Raw genomic sequence first — 26,861 nt, 5'->3', positions numbered from 1 at the left:
TGACACGGACACATGAACTCGTGAAGGGTTTTTGTAGGATTTTTATTTCAGCAAGACCTTCAGTAGATCACCGCACTTCACACACAGGCGCTTTGTGAAAATGACGAATCTGCCACCGGCTCTTAAAAAACAGCCTCAACATCTGGAATGTCGCCAGAAGCCATGCCCGCCAGTTAAACTGGAACACCGGAGCACATGAGTGCGGGAGAGGAGTGAAAAGTTCTCCCCGGGACCAAGAGCACCTGACCGACACCCTCCTCCCTCTGTGCGCTCCTCACCGCCGGCATGACCCTCGGCGCGGTGTCCGGCTCCGGCAGCTCGGCGGCGGTCAGCTTCTGCTCCTGCTGCGGGGCTAAGATGGTACCGCACTTCAGCGACGACGCGGTGGTGTCAACAAATCAGATCAACCAGTTGTAAGTTTAAAATACTGGCACGTTGTGGAGAGTAGATACTCAGGCTGGAAAGTTTAACTTTATGCATGTGTCTCTTCTGTCACAGTGGAGACCACTACAGCCTCTGATATCACATGATCATATAAAGAGTTAACATTGACATAATAACCTATCGTGTGGATCGTTAGATTGTTAATACTACAATTTAAATATGGATCAGATCTTGTCATATTTTGATTTATTGGGATTAATGTGACCAATTTCAACACTTACTCGAACAATGAGTAAGCTGCTCGTTTTAAAACAGTTTTGCAACATCAGTGTCATCTGTACTTCCTGTTGACGTAGCAGGCGCTTACTCATGTTGCTGCTCCTGTTTGACCTTACTAAGACATAAAGGCTCAGCATATGGTATGAATCATCCTACCTGTCTCACAGGTCCAGACACACCATGCTGCTACAGATATAAAAGATCACCTGAGCACCATATAACATGAGGAGTTTTCTGTTTGTTCAAGGTTGGGATGCTATTTGTTTAATCACATGGGCATTTGGAGTTATAGTTGCTATTAAGTTAGTATTAGGAACTCTTTTAATGAATAATCAATCCGAATAATACACCACTGTACATGAGCATGAATAAGAAAAGAAAAAGTAATGTTCTCAAGACCTCTTATGTTTACCTCTGCCAAGGTAAATTTGTTTTCACCCTGGTCCATTTGTTTCTTGGTGGTTTGTTTGTAAGTAAGATAACACAAAAATAACGATTTTCTCGAAACTTAGTGTAAGGATTCGATACGGGTCAGGGACAAACCCGTTACATTTTGTTGAGGATCTGGCTCAGGGGTTGGGTCCAGGAATTGTTTTTGCTTTCTTTAACATTGCGAGAAGTGTATTTTCATTTGGAATGTATCTTGATCAAAATGAAAAAACCAGGCACACTTTTCGAACTATCTCTCTGAGTGTGTGAGTGATATAGTGCAACTTGATCGAATTTAAGGGAACTGTTGGGCCTTGTTTGTGGTTTGTTCTTTTCCGAGTATCATTCTTGTTTTCTGTGGAATGTCATGCCCAAATATAAAAAAATGTTCAAATGTTGGAGGTCTCTGATTCACCAGAAGATGATGTTCTTCAAAGACACAAAGGTTGGCATGCATCCAGTTGGCTACTGACACTTAATTTATGAAAACAGGAAACATGTCACTTTTAATATAACCTTTATCCATTAATACAGTAGATCTTGTTGTAAACCCCTACAAGGCTACACTGGAAATCCTTACACAATCGACTACTGGTCAGAAACACATGTTCTCTAGAAGTGATTTTAGGTCAGGGGGGTCAGTAGACTTAACTAACTAAATATGATATGTTCTAGATTCGTTGAGAATAATGAAGAGATTGTCCTTGGCCAGTTATCTCATCCTTTTGTGATCTTATCTGATCTACAGTGTCTAAACAGATCAAGGCAAAGTGAGTTTTTTTTTTTTATTTGCCTGTGGGATTTAGTTGACTTGTCCATGCGGTGAAGACAAGTCTGGCCTTCCGAACAGATCAAAGACTCGTCTGCCAGAGTGTTTGCAAACTCTCATGTGAGAGGTCGGGGTTGAGTGGAAATCAATGCATAAATTACTGCAACTAGATTAAAAGATGATCAAATCAACATTAACCAATTTTCCACGAAGTCATTGAATTTAGTTCAAGTGTTGGTCTTTTGCTGTTGTTTCGTAACATTCCGTGCTGTCAGGAATTGGTTGTGGCCCTGCATGAGAAATGGCTGGTTTTAAAAAATCTAACTCAACCTGCATGGTGTGTCTTGATTGTGTTGTTTTTCAGCTCTTTCATGCAAGAGCGTGCCGCAAAGTTTTCGCGGAAACTTAACATTTAGTTTTTACTTGAACTGCACCCAGTTTTAAGGACATTTCCTTTTAAAACTAAGTTTGCACAAGGAAGGTTGATAGGATAGTGTTTCTGTAAGGTATATACTGGAAGGTGTGTGTGCCTAGTAAATCCAAACAGATGTCGGAATCCTCTGACTTCCAGGTTTTGTTGGTTACATTGCATGATGTTTGTTTTCATCACGACACCACTGTAAGGTTAAGGATGGAAAAGGATGCTCGGCTTGTCACAACAAAGGGTTGTAGCATCCTTTTTTTTTTTTACTGCACCAAGTCATGTGTCTGGGTTTGTAATGTGTGTGTGTGCACATGTCTGTTTGTTTATTGTGTAAACGCCAGGGTCTCAGCGGGCCTCTAATGTTTAACCAGGGTTTGAATAAGTAATTACAAGCCTGGAGGCTGGTGATGGAGTTAAGTATTACCTGTGGCTATATGGCATCTAAAACACCATTGTTATCCTACCAATTTTAGAAATACCAGTAAACCCCACTCTTCCGCCCGCTTTAATGTTTGTGTCACGTTCCTGTTTTCCAGAGAAAATAGATAAGGCTGAAACGTGACAACCTGACGTGTTTGTGAGGGAATTCAGCAGCTGAGCAGGGATGTAAGCAGCTGGACATAGGTCCGTCCTTATGCTTGTGTGTCCATCTCTGTGTGCATGTGATGCATAACCTACATAACTTGGTTTAAGTGACATTAAGTTAAACTAACTGTAGACCTTGTTTATTACAGTGAGGCCTGTGTGTTACCATGCATCTGGTAGTATTTGTAAATGGTTGTCTCCTGGAAAGTAAAAGTTCTAAATCTTTTTTTATTTATTTTTTACCAAAAGCTATTAATGTTGGAATGGAACCTCTTATCAAACTGATCTAGATGTGGCCTCATTTGACCAGCTTGGAATATTTTACTGAGCTCCTTCAATGCTGTTCTCTGCCTCTAGTTTTTCTGAACTGTAAGTTTAAATGTAATCTGAATCCGACTCAGAATAGCCTGGCATGCCTTGGTCAGGTATGTTTAGCTCACTTGGCTGGCTGCTGTGCGGACCTGGCTCATCCAGGAAACTCTATCAAAACTGTAGCAGAACCCGTGGCCTTAACTCAGAAATGACTGGGTCTGCGCAGTGTGTCAACTGGCGTCTGTACCCGTTGATGAAAGTCTATCTCTAGTATGACCTGCTATCCCTTTCTCTTTATCTGTCCTGACCCTGCTCTTCTCTTGCTGCCCTCATCTTCTCCGTTCTTGTCTCTCCAGCTTTGACCAGCAAACTGCTCATTGAACTTTTTACGTAGAAATTAACCGTTATTTGAAAGTAGAACGTGAAATATGGACAGATGACGTGCGACAAAGGTCCCCAACCCGGCGGAAATGAGGATGCTGACACCTAATGAACTTGGCTTTTCTCTCTACTAATCTGTCACAGTGTTTTGGTTGTGACACATATTTTATACCTGTGTCCCGAAGCTGCAGGGCTCAATGTGCAGCTGTGGACACATGCACAACAACCAGCAGCTCCCTGTCTCTCCCATGGACTGCATCTGTCTTGGGTGCAAACTCACGAGGCCTTAGCAGGGCCTGCCCCTGCAAAGAGCCAAGCCCTATATTTATCCCACTCTCCTCTTAAGAGTGACTAATATGGGCATGGACAGCAGGGGGGGGTCGTCCAGTTATCTGCCCACTGTGTGGAGTGGTCCTTACATAGGGATGATTGTGTCTGTGACTGTTGCCCTAACAAGTACCTAATGCTTCACTTCAGCCCAAAGCCTGGGAGGGCTGAATGCTAAAAGATGACCCACCGACTCTCTGCTGCAGTGCTTGGACTGGGTCTCCTTTCTCTATCTCACATTATTGAAAGTCCACCCCTCATCCACATACTTAGTGAACGCAAATTCAGTTGTACGTGTTGCCCCCTTTTTTACCTTTGTTAGCACCTTTTTGCAGTTGAGTCAGTTATTCTGATTGAACAGACACTTTCCCATTTGTCTTTATGACAAAATTATGATGTAGTTATTCTTAGTACATTCAAACTGTTTTATATAAGTTAATGATAATGTCTTTTCCAGAGTGGGTCCATTTTAATCCCATTAATTAATTAGACTATGGCAGCCATTCTAATTTGTCCCACCAAAGTTTTATAATTAGCAGAACTTTGTAACCCTTCTCATAAAAGGTCTCTAACTTAGTGTTTTGCACTGCCGCTTCACTATGTACAGCACTCTTGCCCCGCTGTCGCTTTCTCTCTCTCATAGTCAGACAGACCATCGACATCACCAGGAGAAATCTCCCTGTGTTGGTTGGCCATCAAAACATCCATCAAGTTTTTACCTTCCTTAGAACGCATGCAGAACTTGTCATAACATTGATAGTTTTAGTTGTGTACATTAACACAATGTATTAACATTGGTTATTTTGTTCAACCAAAACCCTAAAGATACTCAGTTTATTATGTATACCAGGGAAAACATAAAGGTCTTTCATCTTTAAGCCTGGAAAACAGTGAATGTTGCAGCCTGTAAAATATAATTTGACTATTTTACTGTTAATGAACAAAAGAGTGAATACTGATAGACCTCCGACAAATGTTGACAAATAGCTTCAGCTCTAGTTTTGATATAGTGTGTGGTAATGATCTGTATTTTTGTGTGTCAGGGTATGTTTTGTGTTTACTTACTTTCTATATTTCATATTCATGCCTGTACTAACACAGCCTCAAACCAGTCCCAACAATCAAAGCATGTGCAGGCTGTGTTAAACCTGTTATCGTCATGTCAAAGTGCACGTACAGTAAGTGACTGTCCACATCTGAATATAAGCTGTTAATAGCTGAAACTTTTAAAGGACTACTGTATTTTTAGAATGCTTATTTGAGTCCCACCAGCTTTCCTAACTATCAGGCTTCGATTCCACTTTCTCAGTGTGTCTTTGCAAAATTACAAGAGGTCAAGTTTGCGTGTATGCACTTGCATGAGTACGAGTGTTATCTTACAGATGACATTGTACAGTAGCACTGCTATACATGGTCATTGCCAAGTACAGTTCGTGATTGTGTGTGTGTGAGATCAGTGGGACATGGTACAGCAGGAATTAAGGAGAGTGACAAATGAAAACTAGGCCAGCGGCTAAAGTTGTGAGAAATGCAGAAAAGAGGAAGCGAGAAAGGGAGGACTAAGAGGAAACCGCTAGGTCAAGGGTGGAGGGGTTATGGGAAATAAGCCCTCTGTTGTCTTTTTCTCCTGATTCTGTACTTCCACATCCTCAGCAATATCCAGGAAAGACATTCGGATGTCTGAGAGGATAGAGAGATGAAGTTACAGAGAAAGGGGGGATAACAGGAAGCCTGAATGGCAGATGACATGTGTTTTTTTTTTTTTAAGTTGCCACGAGTGTGAAACCGAAGAAATTTAGACCCTGATGAACCGTAGGAGTTGGGTTCATTGAGTGTAAACCTGCTGCCAAGGTGGAGAGATGATCCAACGCAGTGGTTTACAATTAAAATAAGTTCAAATCAATCAAATTTTATATGAAAAGCCCATATTCACAATCACAATTTTTCTCATAGGGCTTAAGGTGTGACATCCTCTTCCCTTATCCACTGTTTGCATTACATCTAGCAATTACATAGCTTTGATGTCATCACCTGCCTTTCATTGATCCCAGTGTTCTTTTTCTAGTTTCTGGGCCCAGAGGCTACGAAACCGCCGTTATTCAAGTTTAGTAGAACAGGTTGGCCAACTCGCCGGATTAATGTTACCTCTAGGAACAATTTGTCTGAAGCATTCACTGACATTTACTTAAGACAAGACGTTTGTCTTCTTTAAAACTCTTATTAGCTTAATTTAGGCTAATATCCTATGAAAAGTCTAAGATGTAAAAAAAAACATTAAGGGCAAGATAAAAAAAAATGCATAATATAATATTTCATTAAAGCAATATGACAAAGGTTAAATATGTATAAATATATTGTTTATCACATATTTGACAACATCATATTTGTGAATTATTAAGCTGTTATGCTCATAAAGAAGAGTTGAAAACCACAAGCCTCACTAAGGAGCAAAAAAAAACGGTCTTATTCTAATGTAACTTTATTGTGTTAATTGTAGATATCAACTGATATGAAAACTTTTAACTTGACATAATCTTTGGCCATATCATCCAGCCTAAGTAAGAAGTTTTATTAAATTAAGCCAAAAGCAGGTGTGTGTTGAAATCAGAGATTCAGGATGCCTACAGGTTTGACTTGTGCCTAAGTGCCTGCAACCTTTTGCTACGTCCACACTACAAATATTTTAGTTGTAACATGCATCACCTTTGCTGCATGTATGTGTTTCGTACACACTTTTAACCATTGATGGTCCTTGTTCATAATATTTTGCACCAAAGAAAACAACTGCAGACTGGACTATCTGCTATGTGTATGGCTATTAGATGTGCATTTTCATGTGCGTTAGGATGCACAGTTTATTTCTCTGTCCTGATAATATTTATCAGGACAGAAATAATTTACGTTTTAGGGTTTTAAAATGGTCACATTATTGGTGCAGGCCTGTTGTACAGCATCATTTAGGTTTATGGGTCCACTGGCTGTCATCTGACAAGCTCATAATATGCTACAGAAGTGGGTCTTCCAACCTGTTTTATCTGTATGTTGTACAACTATGGATCTAAACACACTCACAATCATTGTTTGTTGTCCACATGAGACACAGTTAATAATGTGCCCTCCTCGATCCAGTGAACTCAGTCACAGCTAATAAGATTAAATGTTCCAGAGAGGAACAGAACCCCGTTTAATAGGACCTGCTTTGGCATGCAGCGTTATGTGCTGGCCAGCTCTTATCTCTGCTCCAAAACTGTGGAGGAGGGGACTCGCTCTGACTTCCCTCTCGGACCTCTTGTTCTTCGCTCAATCCTCCCATCCCTCTGTACTGGCAGCTGTTAGTCTGAGTAACTTTTTGTGTGTGTGTGTGTGTGTGTGTGTGTGTGTGTGTGTGTGTGTGTGTGTGTGTGTGTGTGTGTGTGTGTGTGTGTGTGTGTGTGTGTGTGTGTGTGTGTGTGTGTGTGTGTGTGTGTGTGTGTGTGTGTGTGTGTGTGTGTGTGTGTGTGTGTGTGTGTGTGTGTGTGTGTGTGGTCCAGCTGTGTGGAGAAGCACAGAACATTGTGTTCTGAGTTCACATAGAGGCCCGGGTCTTGTTTAGCTTGCCTTTGTCTGATTTGGGGGAGTCTGCAGATCAGAGGAAAACTGAAAGGACCATTGTGACAGTGACATAAGCCCATGACAACACCCGTCTGTCCCTTGTCCACATCTCGTGCTTCTAATGAGAAAGTGGGGTTGGCATGTGCAAAGAAGTGAAGTAGAGTTTTGAATTGCATAAGTTACACAAAATAAATGACAACTGTACAAGTTGACAGACGTCTTTGGGTTTGAAGCCTCAATCATGTCTTATTTTTCTTCTTTTCTCTTCCATCAGTATCAGTGAGAGCTTCCTCACAGTAAAAGGTGCAGCCCTGTTCCTTCCCAGGGGTAACAGCCCAACGCCGAACTCTGCACCTCCTATGAGCCAGCGCAGGAACAAGCACACAGGTAGAGACTTGTTCGCACATTAATGAAAGCTGTACCTTCTCCCAGAACTTGAGATTAAACAGCAGAGTTTTTTCAAATTACATTTTCTGTGCAGCATCTTGGAGAACAGCTGGTGCTGAAACAGTTTCACAACAAGGCATATGAATCAGTGTGCTGTTGCATGCCAAGTGGTGGACAGCTTGTTTGTTGGATATTTAAAAAAAATGTCCACCAACATGTTTGGATAATAAAAATGAAGTACGAAAATTTATACCAGGAGAAGAAAAAATTTGCTACCAGTGGAAAACACACCTTAATGTTTGGAGATCAGCTGAGATTTTTTTTCTCTTCAGATGTAGGCCTCAGTGAAAGAGACACCAGTGTTAATGCGCTGGAAACTTTCCACAGGGGAGATGATACACTATCCTCTGTGTTATTTCAACCTTTAAATGCCAAGAGTACGATTGTTGTCCAAAATAAACTGAAACTAAGGGAGAACATTGAAATCCTATCTGTGCAGGTGATCTCCAGAAACACCTTCAGACCATGTTCACTGTGCTGCGGCCAGAGGACACCATCCGACTGGTACGTAATACACATACGCACACACAATAGCAAAGGTCAGGAGCAGAGTGGTCTTGTTATCATGGAGATTATACCAAAGGGTCTGGTTGCAGTTCTTCTTTAGCAAATGTAAACTTTAAACTTGTTCAGGATTTTAAAAACAACAGTTTTTCTATTTAAGAATTCCAGTCATTTCTCTAAATCCCTGAAGCAGCTTTTATTTATTTCTAAAAGTCAGAGAAAAGATTTGTGAGAGACAAAAAAAAAAAAGGAATCCTCCTTTAATGCGACCTGCCCTTTTGGGTGAACACCCACATATTTCAAACTACACACCCCAAGGTTGTAATACCAACTTTGTGATAAGATATTGAAGCCTCATGACAAAAATTCAGAATAACCCTGATTACAAATGAGGCGTTATTTTCTCAGGCTTTAGAAAGCTCCTCCACAGCCAAAGGAGACATTATATAACAGTTCTCACAGTAGTCCTTTCTGCTGTTTGTCCTTCATCACTCTGTTGTGTCTTTTCTTTCAGGCTGTGCGTCTCGAGAGCGCCTACCCTCAGGTAACCCGCTACATGGTGGTCGTCTCCACCAACGGCAGACAGGACACGGAGGAGAGCATCGTTCTCGGCATGGACTTTGTCTCTTCTGATAGGTCGGTGCCCCAACAACAACACACCACCCTGTCTTTTCTTGTTATATCAAATGTATTTACATACAGTCACATTAGTGACAGCAACTTAGGAGAGATGGCATACTGTCTATCTACTTAGCTTTACTGTGATATTGACATTATTATCTTATTCTTGGATTTGCCAGAATGTCTTGTAATTATATAATAAGTCTCTGACTTTAACCCATTAAGACCTAGAGCGCGAATAAAGACTCTAGAATAAATGTTTGAAAAAGACCACTTTAAATCTGAAGCCATGACACAATTTCCAACATTTACAAAAACTTTAAATTCTTAGCCTCTGAAGCAGATAGACATTAGATAAAAACATTTGATATATTAAACCTTTGGCTTTCATTGTCAAACCTTACCATTTTCCTAAACCTCATGAACATTTTTTTAAATCTTCCTCCTCAAACCATAATCCCCCATAATGCTCTTAGTCACATGTCTTATCCGGCAAGATGCACACAAACATTGCATCCGGTCCTAAAGGTACTTTATGCATATGTTGGAACCGGTTTAAATAGGTTAAGCTACTTAAGTGAATTCAAGTTTTTCAAAATAAACGATTGTCTTTTTCCTATCCTTAACTATTTTGCTTCTTGAATGTCTTCACAGAAGTGTATGTTGCTTTGTTGTGCTGTGGTCTAACCTGTCGATCTTCCTGCAGCTGCTGTACGGTGGGTCTGATTCTACCTCTGTGGAGTGACACTCTGATCCACTTGGATGGAGATGGGTAAGACATCACACCTACATCCGGCTTCTTCTCAATATACCTAGGGACGACAGACTGACTGCAGGCAACTTCTTCACTTCTTGACCTTATTTAGCAGTTTGATTGTGGCACTTTGTTGTTGTTATAACATGGTTAATAATCTCTTTTTTTCTATCCCCACAGTGGCTTTAGTGTCTCGACAGTGAACAGGGTTCATGTCTTCAAGCCTGTTTCTGTCCAGGCCATGTGGTGAGCAACCTTTATTTATGTAAATTTACATTTAGATTATGTTGCATCACTGAAACAACTACATAATTTTCTCTACCTCCTTCGACTTTGACCTCCAGCCTGTTATCTTTTGTCACTGCTGCTTATCTTCTCTCTACGCCTTCTTCTTTCTCATTATCTTTCGGCTTCCCAGTCTCCTCTTTATCTCTCCCTGTCTCACATACCAGGGCTTCCTCTTCATTTCTGTACTCATTGTCTTCATTTCCTCATTTTATTGTCCCTTTGCTACTTTGACCTCCCACTTCCCTCAGCGTTCTCTGATACACTAATTTGTCCTGGTTTATATCTCCATCATATCTCTTCATCGCTGTAATCCCTCTGTAATTATTTAGCTCGGCTCCCCCTTCTCATATATGCTGTTACTAATTCCTCTCTTCTACTTGTATCACTATTAGTCCTTTCCTCCATCTCATATTAGCATAAAGAAACAGTTTTTTTCACTCCAGACCAGACATTTCCAATACCCTAACGTTGTGTATCGGCTGATTGTGTAGACTGATCCGATTTCAATGCATTGGAGAATTTTTTTTTGTGCAATATATTTGAACAGCTGTTTGCTAACCGTATATGGAAGGATGACCAATCATTGTTGTATGGCCAGTCTTAGTCTTAAACCATTTGAAATACAAATGCATAGAGAGTGCAACATAACTTTTATGATCTAGTTTGACATTCATAAGTGAAAAGATAAATTCATAAATGGATCTAAAAATACACAATACTCCTCAAAACTGAAGTTTCACAAACTGTATACAGTACATTGCCATTTTACTCGTGGGACTTTCCAGCATGAAATATTGCCAATTGGTGACATTTGCGCTAGCTCTGGCTATCACTAGACTACAGGAAATCACTTCTTCTTCGCCCCACTCTGAAAACAGTAAACTACTTGCTAGTGGCAAGTGCTGTTTCGGGTCGGGAAGAAAAAGTGATTTCCAGGAAAAGAAAATGGAAGTTTTATCTGGGTGAGAGTTGGATCAATACATACACTACCGTTCAAAAGTTTGGGGTCACCCAGACAATTTCGTGTTTTCCATGAAAACTCACACTTTTATTTATCAAATGAGTTGCAAAATGAATAGAAAATATAGTCAAGACATTGACAAGGTTAGAAATAATGATTTTTATTTGAAATGTTAATTTTGTTCTTCAAACTTTGCTTTTATCAAAGAATGCTCCATTTGCAGCAATTCCAGCATTGCAGACCTTTGGCATTCTAGCCGTTAATTTGTTTAGGTGATCTGTAGAAATGTCACCCCACGCTTCCTGAAGCACCTCCCACAAGTTTGATTGGTTTGATGGGCACTTCTTGCGTACTATACGGTCAAGCTGCTCCCACAACAGCTCAGTTGGGTTGAGATCTGGTGACTGCGCGGGCCACTCCATTACAGACAGCATACCAGCTTCCTGCTTCTTTCCTAAATAGTTCTTGCATAATTTTGAGGTGTGCTTTGGGTCATTGTCCTGTTGTAGGAGGAAATTAGCTCCAATCAAGCGCTGTCCACAGGGTAAGGCATGGCGTTGCAAAATGGAGTGATAGCCTTCCTTATTTAAAATCCCTTTTACCTTGTACAAATCCCCCACTTTACCAGCACCAAAGCAGCCCGATGCCATCACATGACCTCCTCCATGCTTGACAGATGGCGTCAGGCACTCTTCCGGCATCTTTTCACCTGTTCTGCGTCTCACAAATGTTCTTCTGTGTGATCCAAACACCTCAAACTTTGATTCGTCTGTCCATAACACTTATTTCCAATCATCCTCTGTCCAATGTCTGTGTTCCTTGACCATATCAATCTTTTTTTTTTTATTTGCCAGTCTCAGATATGGCTTTTTCTTTGCCACTCTGCCTCTGCGTTGACATTTGCGTTTTGTGGGTACCATTTAAAGAAGCTACCAGTTGAGGACCTAAAGACTCTAATATACTTGTCTTCTTGCTGAGTTGTGCACCGGGGCCTCCCGCTTCTCTTTCTACTCTGGTTAGAGTCCGTTTGTGCTGTTCTCTGAAGGGACTAGTTCACACCATTGTAGAAAATGTTCAGTTTCTTTGCAATTTCTCGCATGGAATAGCCTTCATTTCTAAGAACAAGAATAGACTGGCGAGTTTCACATGAAAGTTCTCTTTTTCTGGCCATTTTGAGAGTATTATCGAACCCACAAATGTGATGCTCCAGATACTCAACTAGCTCAAAGGAAGGCCAGTTTTATAGCTTCTCTCAGCAGCTAAACAGTTTTCAGCTGTGCCAACATAATTGCACAATGTTTTTCAAGGGCTTTCTAATCATCAATTAGTCTTCTAAGGCGATTAGCAAACACAATGTACCATTAGAACACTGGAGTGATAGTTGCTGGAAATGGGCTTCTATACACCTGTGTAGATATTTCATTAAAAACCAGACGTTTCCACCTAGAATAGCCATTTACCACATTGACAATGTATAGAGTGTATTTCTGATTAATTTAATGTTATCTTCATTGAAAAAAACCATTGCTTTTCTTAGGAAAAGGACATTTCTAAGTGACCCCAAACTTTTGAACAGTAGTGTAAATTCACTGGACCCGTCATTTTCTGCAGTATCAAAGGAATTTCTACCGCTGGTATCTGAACATCTCCAGACCTGACTTTTATTTCATTCTCATTTTTTTTTATTACTGTTGAAACACCTCTAATGTGTGTCTTCATCCCTCTCTTGTGTCTGCCTCAGGTCAGCCCTCCAGTCCCTCCACAAAGCGTTAGACGTGGCTCGCTGCCACAACTACTACCCCGGCAGCCTGTTCCTCACATGGATCAGCTACTACCAGAGCAGGATCTCCTCTAACCAGATTTGTGTCAACGAGTGGAACGCCATGCAGGACGTAGAGTCGCACCGTGCAAACTCACCTGTCCCCTTCACAGACCTGTGAGTAAGAGAACAGGAGTGACCAAACAGTGCATTATTCAAAATTCCAGATTTCTCACGGATGGAGGAATATCTGGAATATAATGTGGTTTGTGGTGCGTACCAGGCATCGAATAATTTTTTACAATTTGTCCTTTTGCCTGCCAGAGAGTGGCTCAGCTCCAATGATGTGTGTTGTAAAATTCCTGTGGAGTGAACATTTAAAAAATGTGTTGAGGTGGAAACCTAAAAGCAACCCTACATTGCATCCCACAGGCTAATAAACATTAACTAGATAATAAATCATTTATACTGCAACCGATATTTCATAACTTAAAATAGCTAAATCCACAAAATAGTTGGATTCCATTTCAAAAGTGTTTCTTGGCGAACACTTGTTAACTAATACAGTTTTTTAAGAATTAACCAAGGCCCTGTTCAGATCTGGTATTAACATCCGACCTTAGAGATCCGATCATAAGTGGACAGGGCGAAGTTTGTCTGTTCTCACTTGGTGTTACAATGTGTCCTGAACGTGTTTCCTGTGACCCCTTGTGATAGGATCTTACTTCCCTGCTCTTTTTGCAAATAATCATGCACGTTATTTATATTCCCTAAGACCAAATGATGATGTCTTTACCCAGTCTGAGTTTACAGATGTATCCGTTGCCGTGTGGGGGGGCAAGAGAGAGTGTTGACATTGTGGCCACTGAGTAAAAATACATTTGATTCATTGAGACACTGTTGCAGGTCAGGGGACGTCAGCTGATAAGTTGATCCTTCATAAGTGGCCCAGGACACTTTTGCGTACACACATCATCAATAGATCTTAACTATGTAGGAGATTCTTCCAACACACATGTACAGTGTTTGAACAGCTTTAAGTAAGCTGACTGTACTAAAACTATAAACCAAGGGTGGAATTTAATTGGTGCAGATGGAGCCAGGCCTATAATTATTATTGATGGAACATCTTTGAAAAGTCGAGGAGATTGAGAGGAGAGATGTGCATCCTACAGATGAAAGCTACATATGCATCTCAGCTGTGTGTGAAAGGTATAGTGTGAAGGACGAACATGTACACAAACCTCAACAAACATGTTCCCAGAAACGCACCACAGGAAGGACCTGTCACTCAAACTGCACACACTTGGATCCCAGATTCAGAGAAAGCAGAAGATGTTTTCACAGAAGGTTCATTTCAGCAAGATCAGAAATAAGTTGCTCAGTCTGAACAGCGTTGGCCAACCTCTCTTCACATGCTGGGGTCACATGCTGTCTGTGACCTCTGAGGCCAACACAGGGGCGACAAACAAAAACACACACATGCAGCCTGGACTGAACTGTGTGCACTGGCTCATGATCATACATACACAACTTTTATCTGTGACACAGAGTTGTCAGTAGATCACATGGGAGTAGAGAGAGTGCAGTGGACGACAGAGGCAGCTGGATTGATGTCTTTACTAATACCAGGGAAATTATACTCCGTCCTGCTTAGTCATGTGTACACACACTTCAGATGTGCCTGAGTGTCCAAATTAGCTGAATCATTTAGCTTGCTTGAAGTACGTCTGGAAAAACAGAATCCAGACGGACAAATAGAGCAATAAAGGGACAGACAGAAACAGGTGGCAGGTAAAGAGAAGGATGTAGAGAATTGACATGGGCATTAGGGAAGATATTTTGCTGCTGCTGCTGCATGCACCTGTTTCCCATGGATCAAATGAATAAGAAGTGGGGGAATAAAAGAGAGGGCAAGGTACAGTTTACACTTGACAGTCAAGAAACACCCATATTTACTGCCTGACTGGAAACCGACACACCTCATGCTCTGACAATAATAGTTTGTCCTCCTGCACAGAGCGACGGCCTAAACTATATGACCTGCTAATGTTTGTTGACATGGCAGCTTGTTTCCTGGTAGAACCACTGAGGGAAAGGTTGAGAAATCAGGAAGGAGTTTTATTTATGGGCTTTGCGGTGAATTCCCGTAAGATACTTATCACTGATTCAACAAAGCAACAGAATTTCCATACCTTGGTTACCACCATTTATCACCATTCTTCCTGTCATCATTCAAACGTCACACACATGCTCCATTTCTCCTTTATTTCTCTGAGTGGCCGTCCCTCCTTCAGGCTGTCTGTGGGCACATCAAGGCTTGTTGTGTGGTTAAAGTGTTACTGGATGTCAATAACAAGTATTTGTTGGCAAGGTTAACAAGTTTCTCTTTCTCTTAGCTCAGTGGACTCAGTCTCCTGGGGTCAGTAAGACTTTTATCATTAACATAAACAAGCCGACTGTTTCTAGCGACCCATCACAGACGGATGCTTTTAGATCTGCAGTTACACACCTGTGGCCAGCCCATTGATCCCCTTTGTGACTGCTGACTCACACTGCTGGGTGTTGCTATAATGAGAAATCACTTGGAAGCATAACAAGACTAAATTAGACAACGCAACACAATAGAAGCTTGGAGACAAATTGTGCTCTTCTCTCCTGAGAGGTAATTAGGATACTTGTTGGCATTATCAGCGTGACGTCCGAGGGCGAAATGCATCCCCCAGAAGAGCAGTTAGAAACACAGCCAGGCACAACAACAGGCAAATTCTACAAGGAGACTTTGTTGTGGGATCGCCAACGGGTCACAATCTCAGATTTTCTGTTCCCGTCTCTAGTTTCTGAGAGTCGAACAAAGTGGCAATTCTCTTGTGGAACAAGTAGTCTCATTGAGACCGGAGTGAAAATGAATCAATGAACAGAAAGCAAGAGTTGTTTCTGGGACTGTGAAGGTGGTCCTTTGTGTCCAGAATTGTGCTGTTCTTTTAAGGCTGTGTTACAGTTGTTTTTTATTAAAGGTGATTTGTGTCTGTATCCACAGGCCGACAGAGAGGGAGCGCACAGAGAGGCTTATCAAGATGCGCCTCAGAGAGATCATGATGCAAAAAGATCTGGAGAATGTCACCTGCAAGGAGGTGAGAGGCACATACATGAATTGATGTTCACATCTAGGTTTGACAAATCCAGGTTTTTGAAAATGCAGGTGTTCACCCTTAGATTTAAATAGTCCAAATCCTCACCATTGACCTACTATATAATTTTAACTTTACTCCTGCAGAAAACAGTTGACTTTTTTAGTGCACAGAATTTGATATGAGTCCTCTTTGTTTGCCACAGATGCAGCACTGACTCATCAATAGTGTTTATGGTGCTTCTCTGAATAGTTGTCCTTTCCCAGATCCGAACAGAGTTGGAGATGCAGATGGTGTGTAACCTGAGGGAGTTCAAAGAGTTCATAGACAACGAGATGATAGTCATCCTGGGACAGATGGATAGTCCCACTGAGATCTTTGAACACGTCTATCTGGTACGAACCTGTGTCCCTGTAATACTGAAACTTCCTGTTCATAAATACGATATTAACCTGACACTCACCTGACCCTTGTTATCTGCAGGGCTCCGAGTGGAACGCATCCAACCTGGAAGAGCTACAGAACAGTGGGTAAGAGATCAGTCACGAAAGTTCTCCAGTGTTACTTCTCATGATCTGAATTTTAATACATTTAAATAAATAAGACTTCATGCAGTGAAAATGTATTCTAATGCATTGGTTTTATTCCCTCGGTAATCTATGCATTTATGCTTTCCTAAATAGATTTTTGACAGGATAATAGTTTTCATCATCGTTTTGCGGTGCTTGTTCGCATGTTCTGTTTTACTAGAGTTAAAATCCACAGTTAACCAGAACATTAACGGAAACCAACCTTATCAAGCCTCCTGTTAGCATTCAACTCCAAAATAGTTCATAGGAATGTTCATCCTGTGTTGTATTAGGTAATTCAGCATCTGGGTAGTCTGCACTAAAATATGAGCTCGATATCAGCAAGTCACCCTGCTTCGTCCTGTCATTTATGTAGAGTGCGACACATCCTGAATGTGACGAGGGAAATAGACAACTTTTTCCCGGGAATGTTTGAGTACCATAACATCAGAGTGTACGATGAGGAGGCCACGAACCTGCTGGAGTACTGGAACGAAACCTACAAGTTCATCACCAAAGCAAAGTAAGCTTAAACACCGGCACACACACTCACACACACTGCTTAAGCTCTAACAAGTTTAGATCTTCTAATACAACCCAATCTCTGTCTCTCTCTCTGTGTCAGGAAAGCCGGTGCTAAGTGTTTGGTTCACTGTAAGATGGGCGTGAGTCGCTCGGCCTCCACAGTGATCGCCTACGCCATGAAGGAGTATGGCTGGGACCTGGACACCGCCTTCGACTTTGTGAAGGAGAAACGGGCCGTCACCAAACCAAACCCTTCCTTCATGAAACAGCTGGAGGAGTATCAGGGAATTCTGCTGGCCAGGTGAGCTGTCACACAGAAACATCTGTAACTAGTATTTTCATTTCTCAGGCTTCATTTAGATTCTCACAATATTATTTCTGTCCTTCAACAGCAAACAACGGCACAATAAGCTATGGCGCTCCCACTCTGACAGTGACCTATCAGATCGCTCGGAGTCTATGTGTAGAGCGTCCTCGCACTCTCTAGGCCGCTCAGACTCTCACAACAACAACACCTCCTCCCCCTCCTTGCATCACATCCTGGGCGTGGCTGTGCTGCAAGCACTCGGTGCTGAAGACTCTGCCAAATTGAACTCTACACCGTCTGAGTCAGAGACACACACCAACGGTCTGTGTGACTCACCGGTTCAGGAGGAGGTCAGATCGGATTGTGAAGAGCCCTTCCTGCATCCCCTCCCGAGTCCCCGAGCAGCCACTGTAGTCCCAGAGGAAAGACTGGACAATTCAGCGAGCGTGGCTGTCACTGTGCCTGTTGCTCTACCCCACCCGCCACCATCGCTCCACATCCTACCTCCTACTCCTGAACTCCAGCGCGTTCGCCGGAGTCCTCCTACACATCTGTCCATTTCAGTGCCCAAACACACACCGACAGAATTATCCCTCACTTTGCACGAGCGAAGCAGCTCGGAGGAAATCTCCCCTCTCACTCTGGAATCCACTGACTCAGACATTATAGATCAGTCATTATCTGATTTAACAAGTGACAAACAAAGCCCTCTTAGCTCTGCTAACGCTGCCCCTCTCCTAATGGTTCTCCCCCGCGCTCCCAATGATGACAACAACAACCCCAGTGAGTTACAGGTGGGTGGTGATGGCGACAGCCGCAGCGATGCAGATGGCTCATCAAGCCACAGCACGGACAGCATCGACTTCTTCAGCGCCAGAGAAAAGTTTCTAGGCTTGGCCCAAGACAGCAAAACTTGGACACTTTCAGAGCAGACACAACAGAGGACTCCATCGCCATATGAGGAAAACGGAGAAACGGACGATAAGGAGGAAGAGGAGCAGCGGAATGGGAGTCAGGTACAAACTCATTCTGTTTCTTTTGTCCTTTTTTCTCCTAGATATTATAAATTTTATTAAAGACATGCTGCAGATCACACAATTGACAACAATATGCTATCACTTGCTTATGTCTTTTGATATTCTGGACAGCACATTCACACACAAAGAATCTAAAGACATTCATCTGCATTAGGAGCTAATTATGTAGTGTGGTTGGTTCCACTGGTGGTCAACATTTCACACACAAAGTTCTAACATCACAGAGGTTGTGTATTAGTGACGATACCTAGAGAATTTGTCTGTTACAAACAGAAACATATACTGAACTAAAAGAGACCTAAACCATAGTGACACCTGCTGGGGGATAAGACCATAGAGGTCTGACACTTTCATATGTAGTTAATAATATGTATTGTGTGTAGATTATAGTGATTTAAAAGGAAAATTGTAAAACAAAATACCAAAGGAATAATAATAAAGTAGTTAATTATAGGAAGACTTTCTCTGATTCATAAATACACACATTGTAGAGAAACAACGTGATATAATAATATATAATTATAAAAACATATAATTAATACAGACAGTATTTTTCTCTCTCTCCGACTCTCAGGTATCTCCGCTGTCTGAAGACAGTGATGACAAAGCCAGCCCTCATCACCCTCTCCATGACAACGGAGTATCAGTTCGCCATATTGTCACTGAGATCGAAGCCATTTGCCACCCAGAGTCGGGCTTTCCTCCGTCTCCATCCTCCAGCTCCTCCTCGCCCCTCACTCCATCCTCCCACAGCCCTCGGCTCATTCCCCCGGAACCTCAGGAGGAGGCAGTGTCCTGTGAATTCACCCACGCCTCATCGTCGCCACCCTCCCGCCCGCAGTCCCCCTCCATGTTGCAGTGCGACTGGCCAGCAGGCTCGGTGCGGCGGGCCACCGAGCAGCTGGAGCAGAAGCTGAGACAGGAACTGGAGATCATAGCGGTATCTCAGCGATCCCCGCTGCATTCGCCCAGTGCCGAACAGCCTCCTGTCAGACTGTCCCCGTGCTCCCCGAGCACTGAACACCTTTCTCCCCTTCACTCCACAGAACAAAGTGACACTCAGGGAGAGATCTTGGCTGAATCAGCTAAGTCCGAAGACTCCAAGAAACAAACAGGGTCACAACACGGGCTTCAAAGACTCGACCCCTCAGGCATACACAAACTCTCAGACCCTCCCTGCTCCCTTCACTCAGATAACAGCCACGACTCTGGTGCTATACCTGTCACTGTGCACACATCCGCAGATAGCCATATGCTGACATCATCACTGGCCTCTACTGATCCATTAGTAGAACCATCTCTAAATACCTCATCTCCTTCCAAAGGACAGAGCCAGCTCCACAGCCAAAGCCAGCAGTGTCAGACCCTGCCCCAGGCCTGCTCACACAAAATGACTCTGGATGGGGCAACAGTGCAGGAGTCGGACACTGATGAAAGGCTGGAGACTACTTCCCAGGGCAGCCAAGGGGGTTGTGGCCCCGGCTGTGACGCCCAGAGCAGGCTGGCTCACGGCAGTCAGGAGCTAGAGAGGATTCAGCAGACGCTGAGTGAGCTGCAGGCCTTCCTCCATGAGGGCATCGGCCTTGAGACGACGGACAGTGAAGCACAGGAGCTGGGGAAGCCTCAGGCGCAGAGAGAGGCTATGGACACAGAGCCCGGACCTGGTAAAGAGCCGAGTTCTGAACAGACCTCTCCAGAACTGGAAGGACAGCATCTACGAAATGGACGAGAAGGCAAGAGCTTCCTGGAGTCGACGGGGTGGCACAGAGCCATGGAGCTGGAGGCTCGCATCCGCCAGGCGGGCCTCACCCCTCCTTCTCTCATGAAGAGGTCAGCCTCATTGGCCAAACTGGACTGTCTGGAGCTGTCAGCCAATGACCTCAGCGACTTGGACCTGAGGTCGCACATCAGAACCACATCGTCCCACTCTCAGGACTCTCTCTCCACGTCCCCATCTCACCTCGACGATACCTGGAAGAAGCAGAAGGTGTTGGCTCGAAACTTTTGTGCCGAAAAGACAGGTTGGCTCCGCGACGACTCATCCTCGCCACAGTCTGGGGCCGTTTCCTCCGAGGAGACGGTTGAGAGCGAGGAGGCCGACAGTATTGGGAGCGGCGCGGTTGCCACATCACGTCAGCAGAGTCGGGGATACTCATCGAGGCGCTCTCGCAGAGCATCTGCTGAGAAAAAGCAGCGATCCATCACTGTGCTATACAATACTATGTAACCTCAGTGCATTGGACTGCAACAGACATACTGGAGCCCTGCACACGTGTGACAGGCTGCTAGATGTGTATGAATGCGTAGAGTCTGTGTAACCTCCGATTTATGTAGTGTGCAAGAACCGAATGATGAACATAAGTGTATGATGCATGTTAACTACTGGATGTGCTGTTTCAACTGGAGTTCAGGTGTGTGTGTGTACAGTAATGAAATATGAATGTCCAAATTAAGATTCATTAAGTGCACACTGAATGCACTCCACTACGTCTGTGTCCCCTTTTTTTTTAAATGAGATGCGTTAGTGTGTGACCCTTGCGAGCTCCTCAGTTTATCTGAAGCTACAATGAGAGGGCCTTTTTCTCCAAACATGCACTTTACTGTTTTAAATGAACGACTTTTTATTTGAAATCTGTTTCTTACCCTAGGGGCAGGTTTTGTTTGCACTGGTCCCACTAGTGTTTCGTTTTTCAACAGTGGGCAGACACGTCTTTATTCAGATTTTTAATTGAACCAGAACAAAGCAGATATTTGTTTTTTTTATTCAACGCTTTAGCAGTAAATAAATATGGTGAGTTTGTTTTGACTGCATTGACGTTTTTCTTGTGTGCAGGCTTCATCTCACAAACATTACTTTTCTTATATCAATACGTATTGTTGACTTTACTGCCACCTGCTGGCTTTAAATAGGGAATAGAGAAGGTTTGTAAATGAGTAAAATGCAGTAATAATGTATGTTACCACCTCTTTATATACAGTCTATGGTAAACACAGAGTACTGCAAACCCTCCACTCCTCCGAACCACTAGGTAAACAGAAATACCTTCTACTCGTCATTTTTAAATACGTTACTGCTGCCTTTGATCAAGTGGGCCCCGTCTCCTGGGGGAAATGATCTCCAGCGGTGCTCAATGCAGTTTATTTCAGGCTGACATTTTACCTAGTGTTTCATGTGGGTAATTAAAGAGTGATATGTAGGCCACCGGTTATCCTGCTGTCTCACACATACACTCACAGATCATACAGCAGTGACTGACAGAAATAACATTAAAGACCAAAAAGACTGAGCAGATGAAAGAAGAAGGACCAAATTGAACCATCATGAAAAGGGCAGTAGTTGAAACATTTAGGCAGCAGAGAGACGTTTGGCTTGACTTCCCTGGGTTCAATTTCTGACCTTCTTTTCTTTGCATGCTGATGCTCTCAGCATCTCTGTAACACACACTCTTGCACATCATGTTTATATGTTTGTGGCTTTTTGCAGACTCCCCTCACACACACAGACACACATGCAGCCCAGTGCTTCCTCCATCCCGATGTGATTCATAAAGTTGAACTGAGTCGGCGCAAGGGGCTGATTCACGTAGAAAGTAATTTAATTTTTACACTTCCCACTCCCCCACTGTGAAAGCAGCTTGGGGGAAGGGAGTTGTAATTCTTAGAGGGGTTTAGAATCTGTAAGCTGTGCTTTTCCTCGCCGTCAAGCCCAAAATAACTACAGACAACAAAAAAGAGAAAAGAAAACCTTGGATCTGGCTGAGAAGCCATGTCACAGGGAGGATGATGGAGGCAGGAGCTGCTGAAAACAGAGCGGCCCTCTGTGGCGCTGACTGATGCTGCAGCTTTCATATCTCCTGAGATATTAATTGCTTTTGTCACCTTAAACTGAATAAGACCAGAGATGAAGTTCCAGAGTAAGAAAGCAGCAGTGTGAGGGGGGGGGGGGGTTGTCAAGGGAATTAAAGCCTGTGAAAGCTGTCTGTAATTTGAAAAAGGATTAAGGAAAGAAAAAGTAACCCACTCGTAGATTGCTGCTCGAGAAGAAGTCTCTTTATTTGAATCATTATCTGAGGTCAGTTCCAAGTATTCACCATGAAAACATCTGACATTCTCCAACATTTTTTTTAAAAAGTAAAAAAAAAGAAAAGAAAATATATTTTTCTTATCAACCAGGCAAGCTTAAATAATAGAGGAGGCAGAGGTGGTTTTCCTCAGTTTGTGCTGATATTGATGTGTGAAAGTATTACATTTCTTTCAATGAAATAATATAAAAACGAAGCAGGAACAAGCTGCTCCTGTCCTCCCGTCTCTTGCAACTAAACAAGTTTCTTAGTGTTTGGCAGCCTTGAGCCCTGCAATAGTAACAACACAGTCACAACTATGAGAGCTATTATCTTTCTTGTTTGGTTTTAAACTTTTTTGCTCCCAGCATATTTTGGTGAACTTCTTTTCTCTCTCTCTCTCTCTCTCTCTCTCTCTCTCTCTCTCTCTCTCTCTGCCCCAATGTATCTATCACATTACTACACGTCAGTCACTTTGTTTGTTCTTTAGTGTCTGCCCCCCATCCCCCTTTCTCTCTCCAGAGCTGCAGGATCTAGATCTGACACTAGTCAGCAATTATTATTATTATAAATATCACTCTTATTACTTTCATCATAATAACCAGTGGGATATGCAGGTTAGAAAATGGTACATCTCCTTCTCTTCCCCTCTAATTCTATCCCCTCTTTTCCACCCACCTCTCCTCTCTCCCCCACTTTCCTCCTCTCCTGCTCTCCCCCACCGGTCCAAGCAGATGGTTTTTTTTCTCACCACAGTCACCAAAGTTCTGCTCATTGTGTGAACTTTGACTCGATAATATTGTACGGCCTCATCCTTACTATGTAAATGTTGTATGTTGTTCGCCATACAACTTAAATATTAATCGAAATGAATATTGCAGGCCTCCAGGCTGGACTTGAAGTCAGACTAAAAAACTCAACCTCACACGGGTGCAGACCATGCTGAAATATTGTACACACACTGTATTGTACACCACTCATGTCGGGTGAGAAGATGCAAATATACAGCATCCCCTTCAGTGACACATCTTCTCCATGATCTACTGACAAAGCATTGTCCCTTTATTGTTTGGATTACACACACAGGCCTGCGACAAAGTCCTCCGCAGTCACATACTAGAACAGTTATCACACGCATCTCGTCATATCTGTGCTCCTGTAAGTCTAACGTCAGGCGGTAACTAGAGCCGGCCTGAGTTTATTCTTTGTGCTCAAACTCATCGTCTACATCCATTAACAGTCATATATGTGATCCACCCACAAGCTAAGTACAGTACATCTGAAATTTGTGCAAATAAAAAAAAAGGAAAAGTCAATTTTTGTTCTCGATTCGTCTTTTAGTAAAAACGGAGGAAGTTTTACAGTTTGTCATCATTCTCCTCAACTTGACCGACCTTAAATGAAGAAGCTGACAGTGTTCTCCACACCACCTCTCCCCGACTCCTCGCAGTGAGGACTAAAAACTCACGACTGAGTGAGTGTGTGTTAGTGCTGGAGCACAGGGTCGGCCTAACACACTACAGTTACAGTGCAGGAGGTGAGGTCCCTGTTGACCCCTGTGCGGAGAGCTGGTTTTGAAACACACACACAGACCTGCAAACACAGCTCGCTCATCTGAGGAGGCATTCTTAAATAGATGTTCTTGATGTATTGATGTTGGTTGTAAACTGCCACTGGTCAAGAAAAGTACCATGTGGCATCAGACGGAGGGAACAAGGCGTCCCTCTCTTGGCTGCCTGAGGCCCTGGGACAGCTGCCTGACTGTATGGCTTCGTGGGCGAGGTCTGGCTGAGGTGATGGGAGAGAACTGTGAAGCCGCTAAGACTGATTGTTTCCAGCCACTTACAAGATGTGCTTAAAGATTTAAAGTTGCCTATACTGCCCTTTTCTCCCATGAGTCCTTGCTCCAGACCCCTCCCTTCTGTCACCTGCCACTGTCCCACCCCCTTCTGCCCCCGCTGGGCCACTCCCCTCTCATTTGTCCATGAGCGACAGCCGGATGATGCGCTGCAGCTCCTCCTCCTCCTGCCGCCGCCGCAGCTCCGCCTCTTCCAGCTCCCGGGCCGAGATCTCCATGGCGATGCGCAGCTGCTCGCCATAGCTGCAGTTGGTCGGCTGCTTCTTGGAGGGCGTGGAGGACAGGCTGGAGGGGGGGCGGGGCTTGTGCTGGGGGGTCCTGGTGTGGGGGAAAGGTGAAAGAAGAAGACGGGTTTAAAAAACTGACCCCTGAATGAAATAATTCATCTGTGTGGACACGCTCCTCATCCTGCAGACGTTATATCAAATGTGTGGGAACCCATTATAAATCATGCTTTAAAAAGGCTTCAGAGTTTACTAAGCATTAACCTCTATAAACACATTCTGTGTGGGACTATGCAGAAACTCTGGTTTGACCAATCCCGTTTGAGCACGCTTTGGTTGTCGCAGGTAAAGTCCGTGTGGAGGGCAAAAGAGAGAGACCTGGAAAACCACTTCCTCCCCTTCACTGCCCCTTCACCGCCTTGAGTCCTTTCACCTGTTTAGTCTCTGTGTTTCCTCTTGTTCTGCGACACCTTCTCTCGTCTTCTCTTGAGTGTTCCAGCATCTTCCATTAGCACCTCATGTGTTGTATCTGAGCTACGTTTTAAAAAATTGTAGTAACGGATTCAGAGCTTTTACACCTTTAAACATGTTGACAACTCTTTCCAATATTTGCATTAAAACAGAGAAAAGAAAAGGGATCAGGATTGGCTACAAAATGGTGTTAGGTGCTTGTGACAACAGCAGTCAACAGCAGTACTGTGGACTGTGAGAGCAAGAAAATGTCTCTCTCTCTCTCTCTCTCTCACACACACACACACACACACACACACACACACACACACACACACACACACAGAGGCTTGTGCAGTTATCCATGTTAGGACTCTGAACTGACTGTCATTGTGGGCAGCATAACCAAATCTGATCTCAATCATAACCAGATCTTAGCCAGGAGCTCAGAAGTGACGTTCTGCCTCGTTTGGACCAGGCTCTGGTCTACATGAGGTTTACTGGTCCAGACAAGATCAGTGTTTATGCAGGACCTCAAGAGGTAACAAAAACAAGTGCACACACACATTGGAAGTTTGGCAGTGGATAGCAGACGAGGGAACAGCAGGATGGATAGGAGATTAGATTCGGGGGGGGGACAGGACAGGAATACAGGATGTGACTCAGGGATGGAAGGAGTGAGCGACAAGATGGAAAAAATACAATGGAAGGATTCAAGACACTGAAGAATAACAATACTTAACAGAAGTGAGAGGAAGTCGGAGACAATGAGGCTGAAGGGCTGGCCGCTCATATCGCCTTTGTCCTGACACTCATGACGATTTATGGTCTTCTCTTTTAAAGGTTCACGATAAAGATCATTCTTATATTTTAAACAATTGTCCCTTTCATCCAACTCTTTGTGCAGCCCCTGGTTGCTGCAGTCATCAAACAGGAGTTTCATTTTGGATGAAGGAGAAGACAAATGAAGACCGGGCAGATGAAAACAAAACACAACAGAAGAAGAAGACGACAGGGGAACGCCACATGAGACGAAGATGTTTGAAGTCCTACCTGTCGAGACGACTCGGGTCACAGGACACGGTGTGTGATCCCGGCTTGCTGTTGGTCAATGCCTCCCAGATGGTCACCTACACACACAAAGGAGAGGCCCCACAGGAAGTAAGAGAGCAAGCACAGGAAGTGGATGGGCAGATGTATAGAAAGTCAGAGAAGTGAGAATCCTCCCTCTCCACAGGCGGTTTCCTGGTAAAGTTTGTAAAGTACGTCTCAGACACACACATGCAGCTCAGAGACAGGCAGCCGGCTTCATTCTGAGTTATGAACTGACTGAATGTAAACCACATTAGCATAAGTACACACACTCAATATTAATAACTGATGCTGCTATTGATAGGAGCTTAAAAAACTCTCCTGTGATTGAGCATGTTTTTTTAAGTACATTTAAATGGATAACAAATATTTAAATACAGTTCCTGACGCAGGCTGAATTAGCAACTGGGCAAAGAAGACAACTGCCCGAGGGCCTGTTTTTGAAGATATTTTTAAGCTTTTACTTGTGTTTTTTAATTGTGAAGCACAATATATTTATAGTTATTATAGTTTTTGTTGTTATTATTATGTTTTGGTGTCTGTTTCCCTATTTCAGGCTCTCGCTCTATGCCTGGCCCCTCCCACCACATTAAAAGATTGGTCCCATCTCTTTACACCTTATACAAGCTGGATGGTTGTAGCTGTGGCTCAGGTGGTGGAGAGGGTCGTCCACTCACCAGAAAGTCAGTGGTTTGATACCTGTTTTTTCAATGTTGTCCTGACTGTGTATGAAAGGTAGTGTGATATGTGTGATAGGAAATAGTGCTTCATATGTGAAGAAGGCAACTGCAA

The 26,861-nt window shown here is 43.2% G+C and overlaps 2 protein-coding genes across 2 annotated transcripts in view; one reads left to right on the top strand and one right to left on the bottom strand.

Annotated features, from left to right (window-relative positions):
- Window positions 1-285: 285 nt before the first annotated feature.
- ssh2a (slingshot protein phosphatase 2a) lies at window positions 286-21,190 on the top strand. Its single transcript, XM_053422850.1, has 14 exons — window positions 286-413; window positions 7,756-7,868; window positions 8,368-8,432; window positions 8,947-9,068; window positions 9,760-9,825; window positions 9,988-10,053; window positions 12,798-12,992; window positions 15,856-15,949; window positions 16,213-16,341; window positions 16,430-16,476; window positions 16,892-17,038; window positions 17,141-17,341; window positions 17,433-18,363; window positions 18,959-21,190. The coding sequence occupies exons 1-14, from the start codon at window positions 286-288 to the stop codon at window positions 20,609-20,611; spliced, it is 3,957 nt and encodes a 1,318-aa protein (XP_053278825.1). The 3' UTR covers window positions 20,612-21,190.
- A 2,234-nt stretch (window positions 21,191-23,424) lies between these two features.
- ankrd13b (ankyrin repeat domain 13B) overlaps window positions 23,425-26,861 on the bottom strand; it is a 43,073-nt gene continuing 39,636 nt past the window's right edge. Inside the window, exons 14-15 of the mRNA XM_053423692.1 lie at window positions 26,031-26,107; window positions 23,425-24,621 (exon numbers count right to left, since the gene is read on the bottom strand). Of these exons, the coding sequence (XP_053279667.1) occupies window positions 24,420-24,621; window positions 26,031-26,107 (279 nt within the window). The 3' untranslated portion in view covers window positions 23,425-24,419. The remainder of the gene's footprint in view (window positions 24,622-26,030; window positions 26,108-26,861) is intronic.

Source organism: Pleuronectes platessa, chromosome 5 (assembly GCF_947347685.1).
Source record: "Pleuronectes platessa chromosome 5, fPlePla1.1, whole genome shotgun sequence".
In the NCBI taxonomy this organism is placed as follows: Eukaryota; Metazoa; Chordata; class Actinopteri; order Pleuronectiformes; family Pleuronectidae; genus Pleuronectes; species Pleuronectes platessa.
Note: the sequence above shows the minus strand (reverse complement) of the source record. Positions and strands in the feature narration are given on the sequence as shown.

Coding starts and splice junctions, on each gene's coding strand:
- ssh2a (XM_053422850.1), top strand. CDS start 286: ATGACCCTCGGCGCGGTGTCCGGCTCCGGCAGCTCGGCGGCGGTCAGC. Junction 10,054..12,797: donor GTTTCTGTCCAGGCCATGTG/GTGAGCAACCTT, acceptor TGTCTGCCTCAG/GTCAGCCCTCCAGTCCCTCC. Junction 16,342..16,429: donor TCTTTGAACACGTCTATCTG/GTACGAACCTGT, acceptor TGTTATCTGCAG/GGCTCCGAGTGGAACGCATC.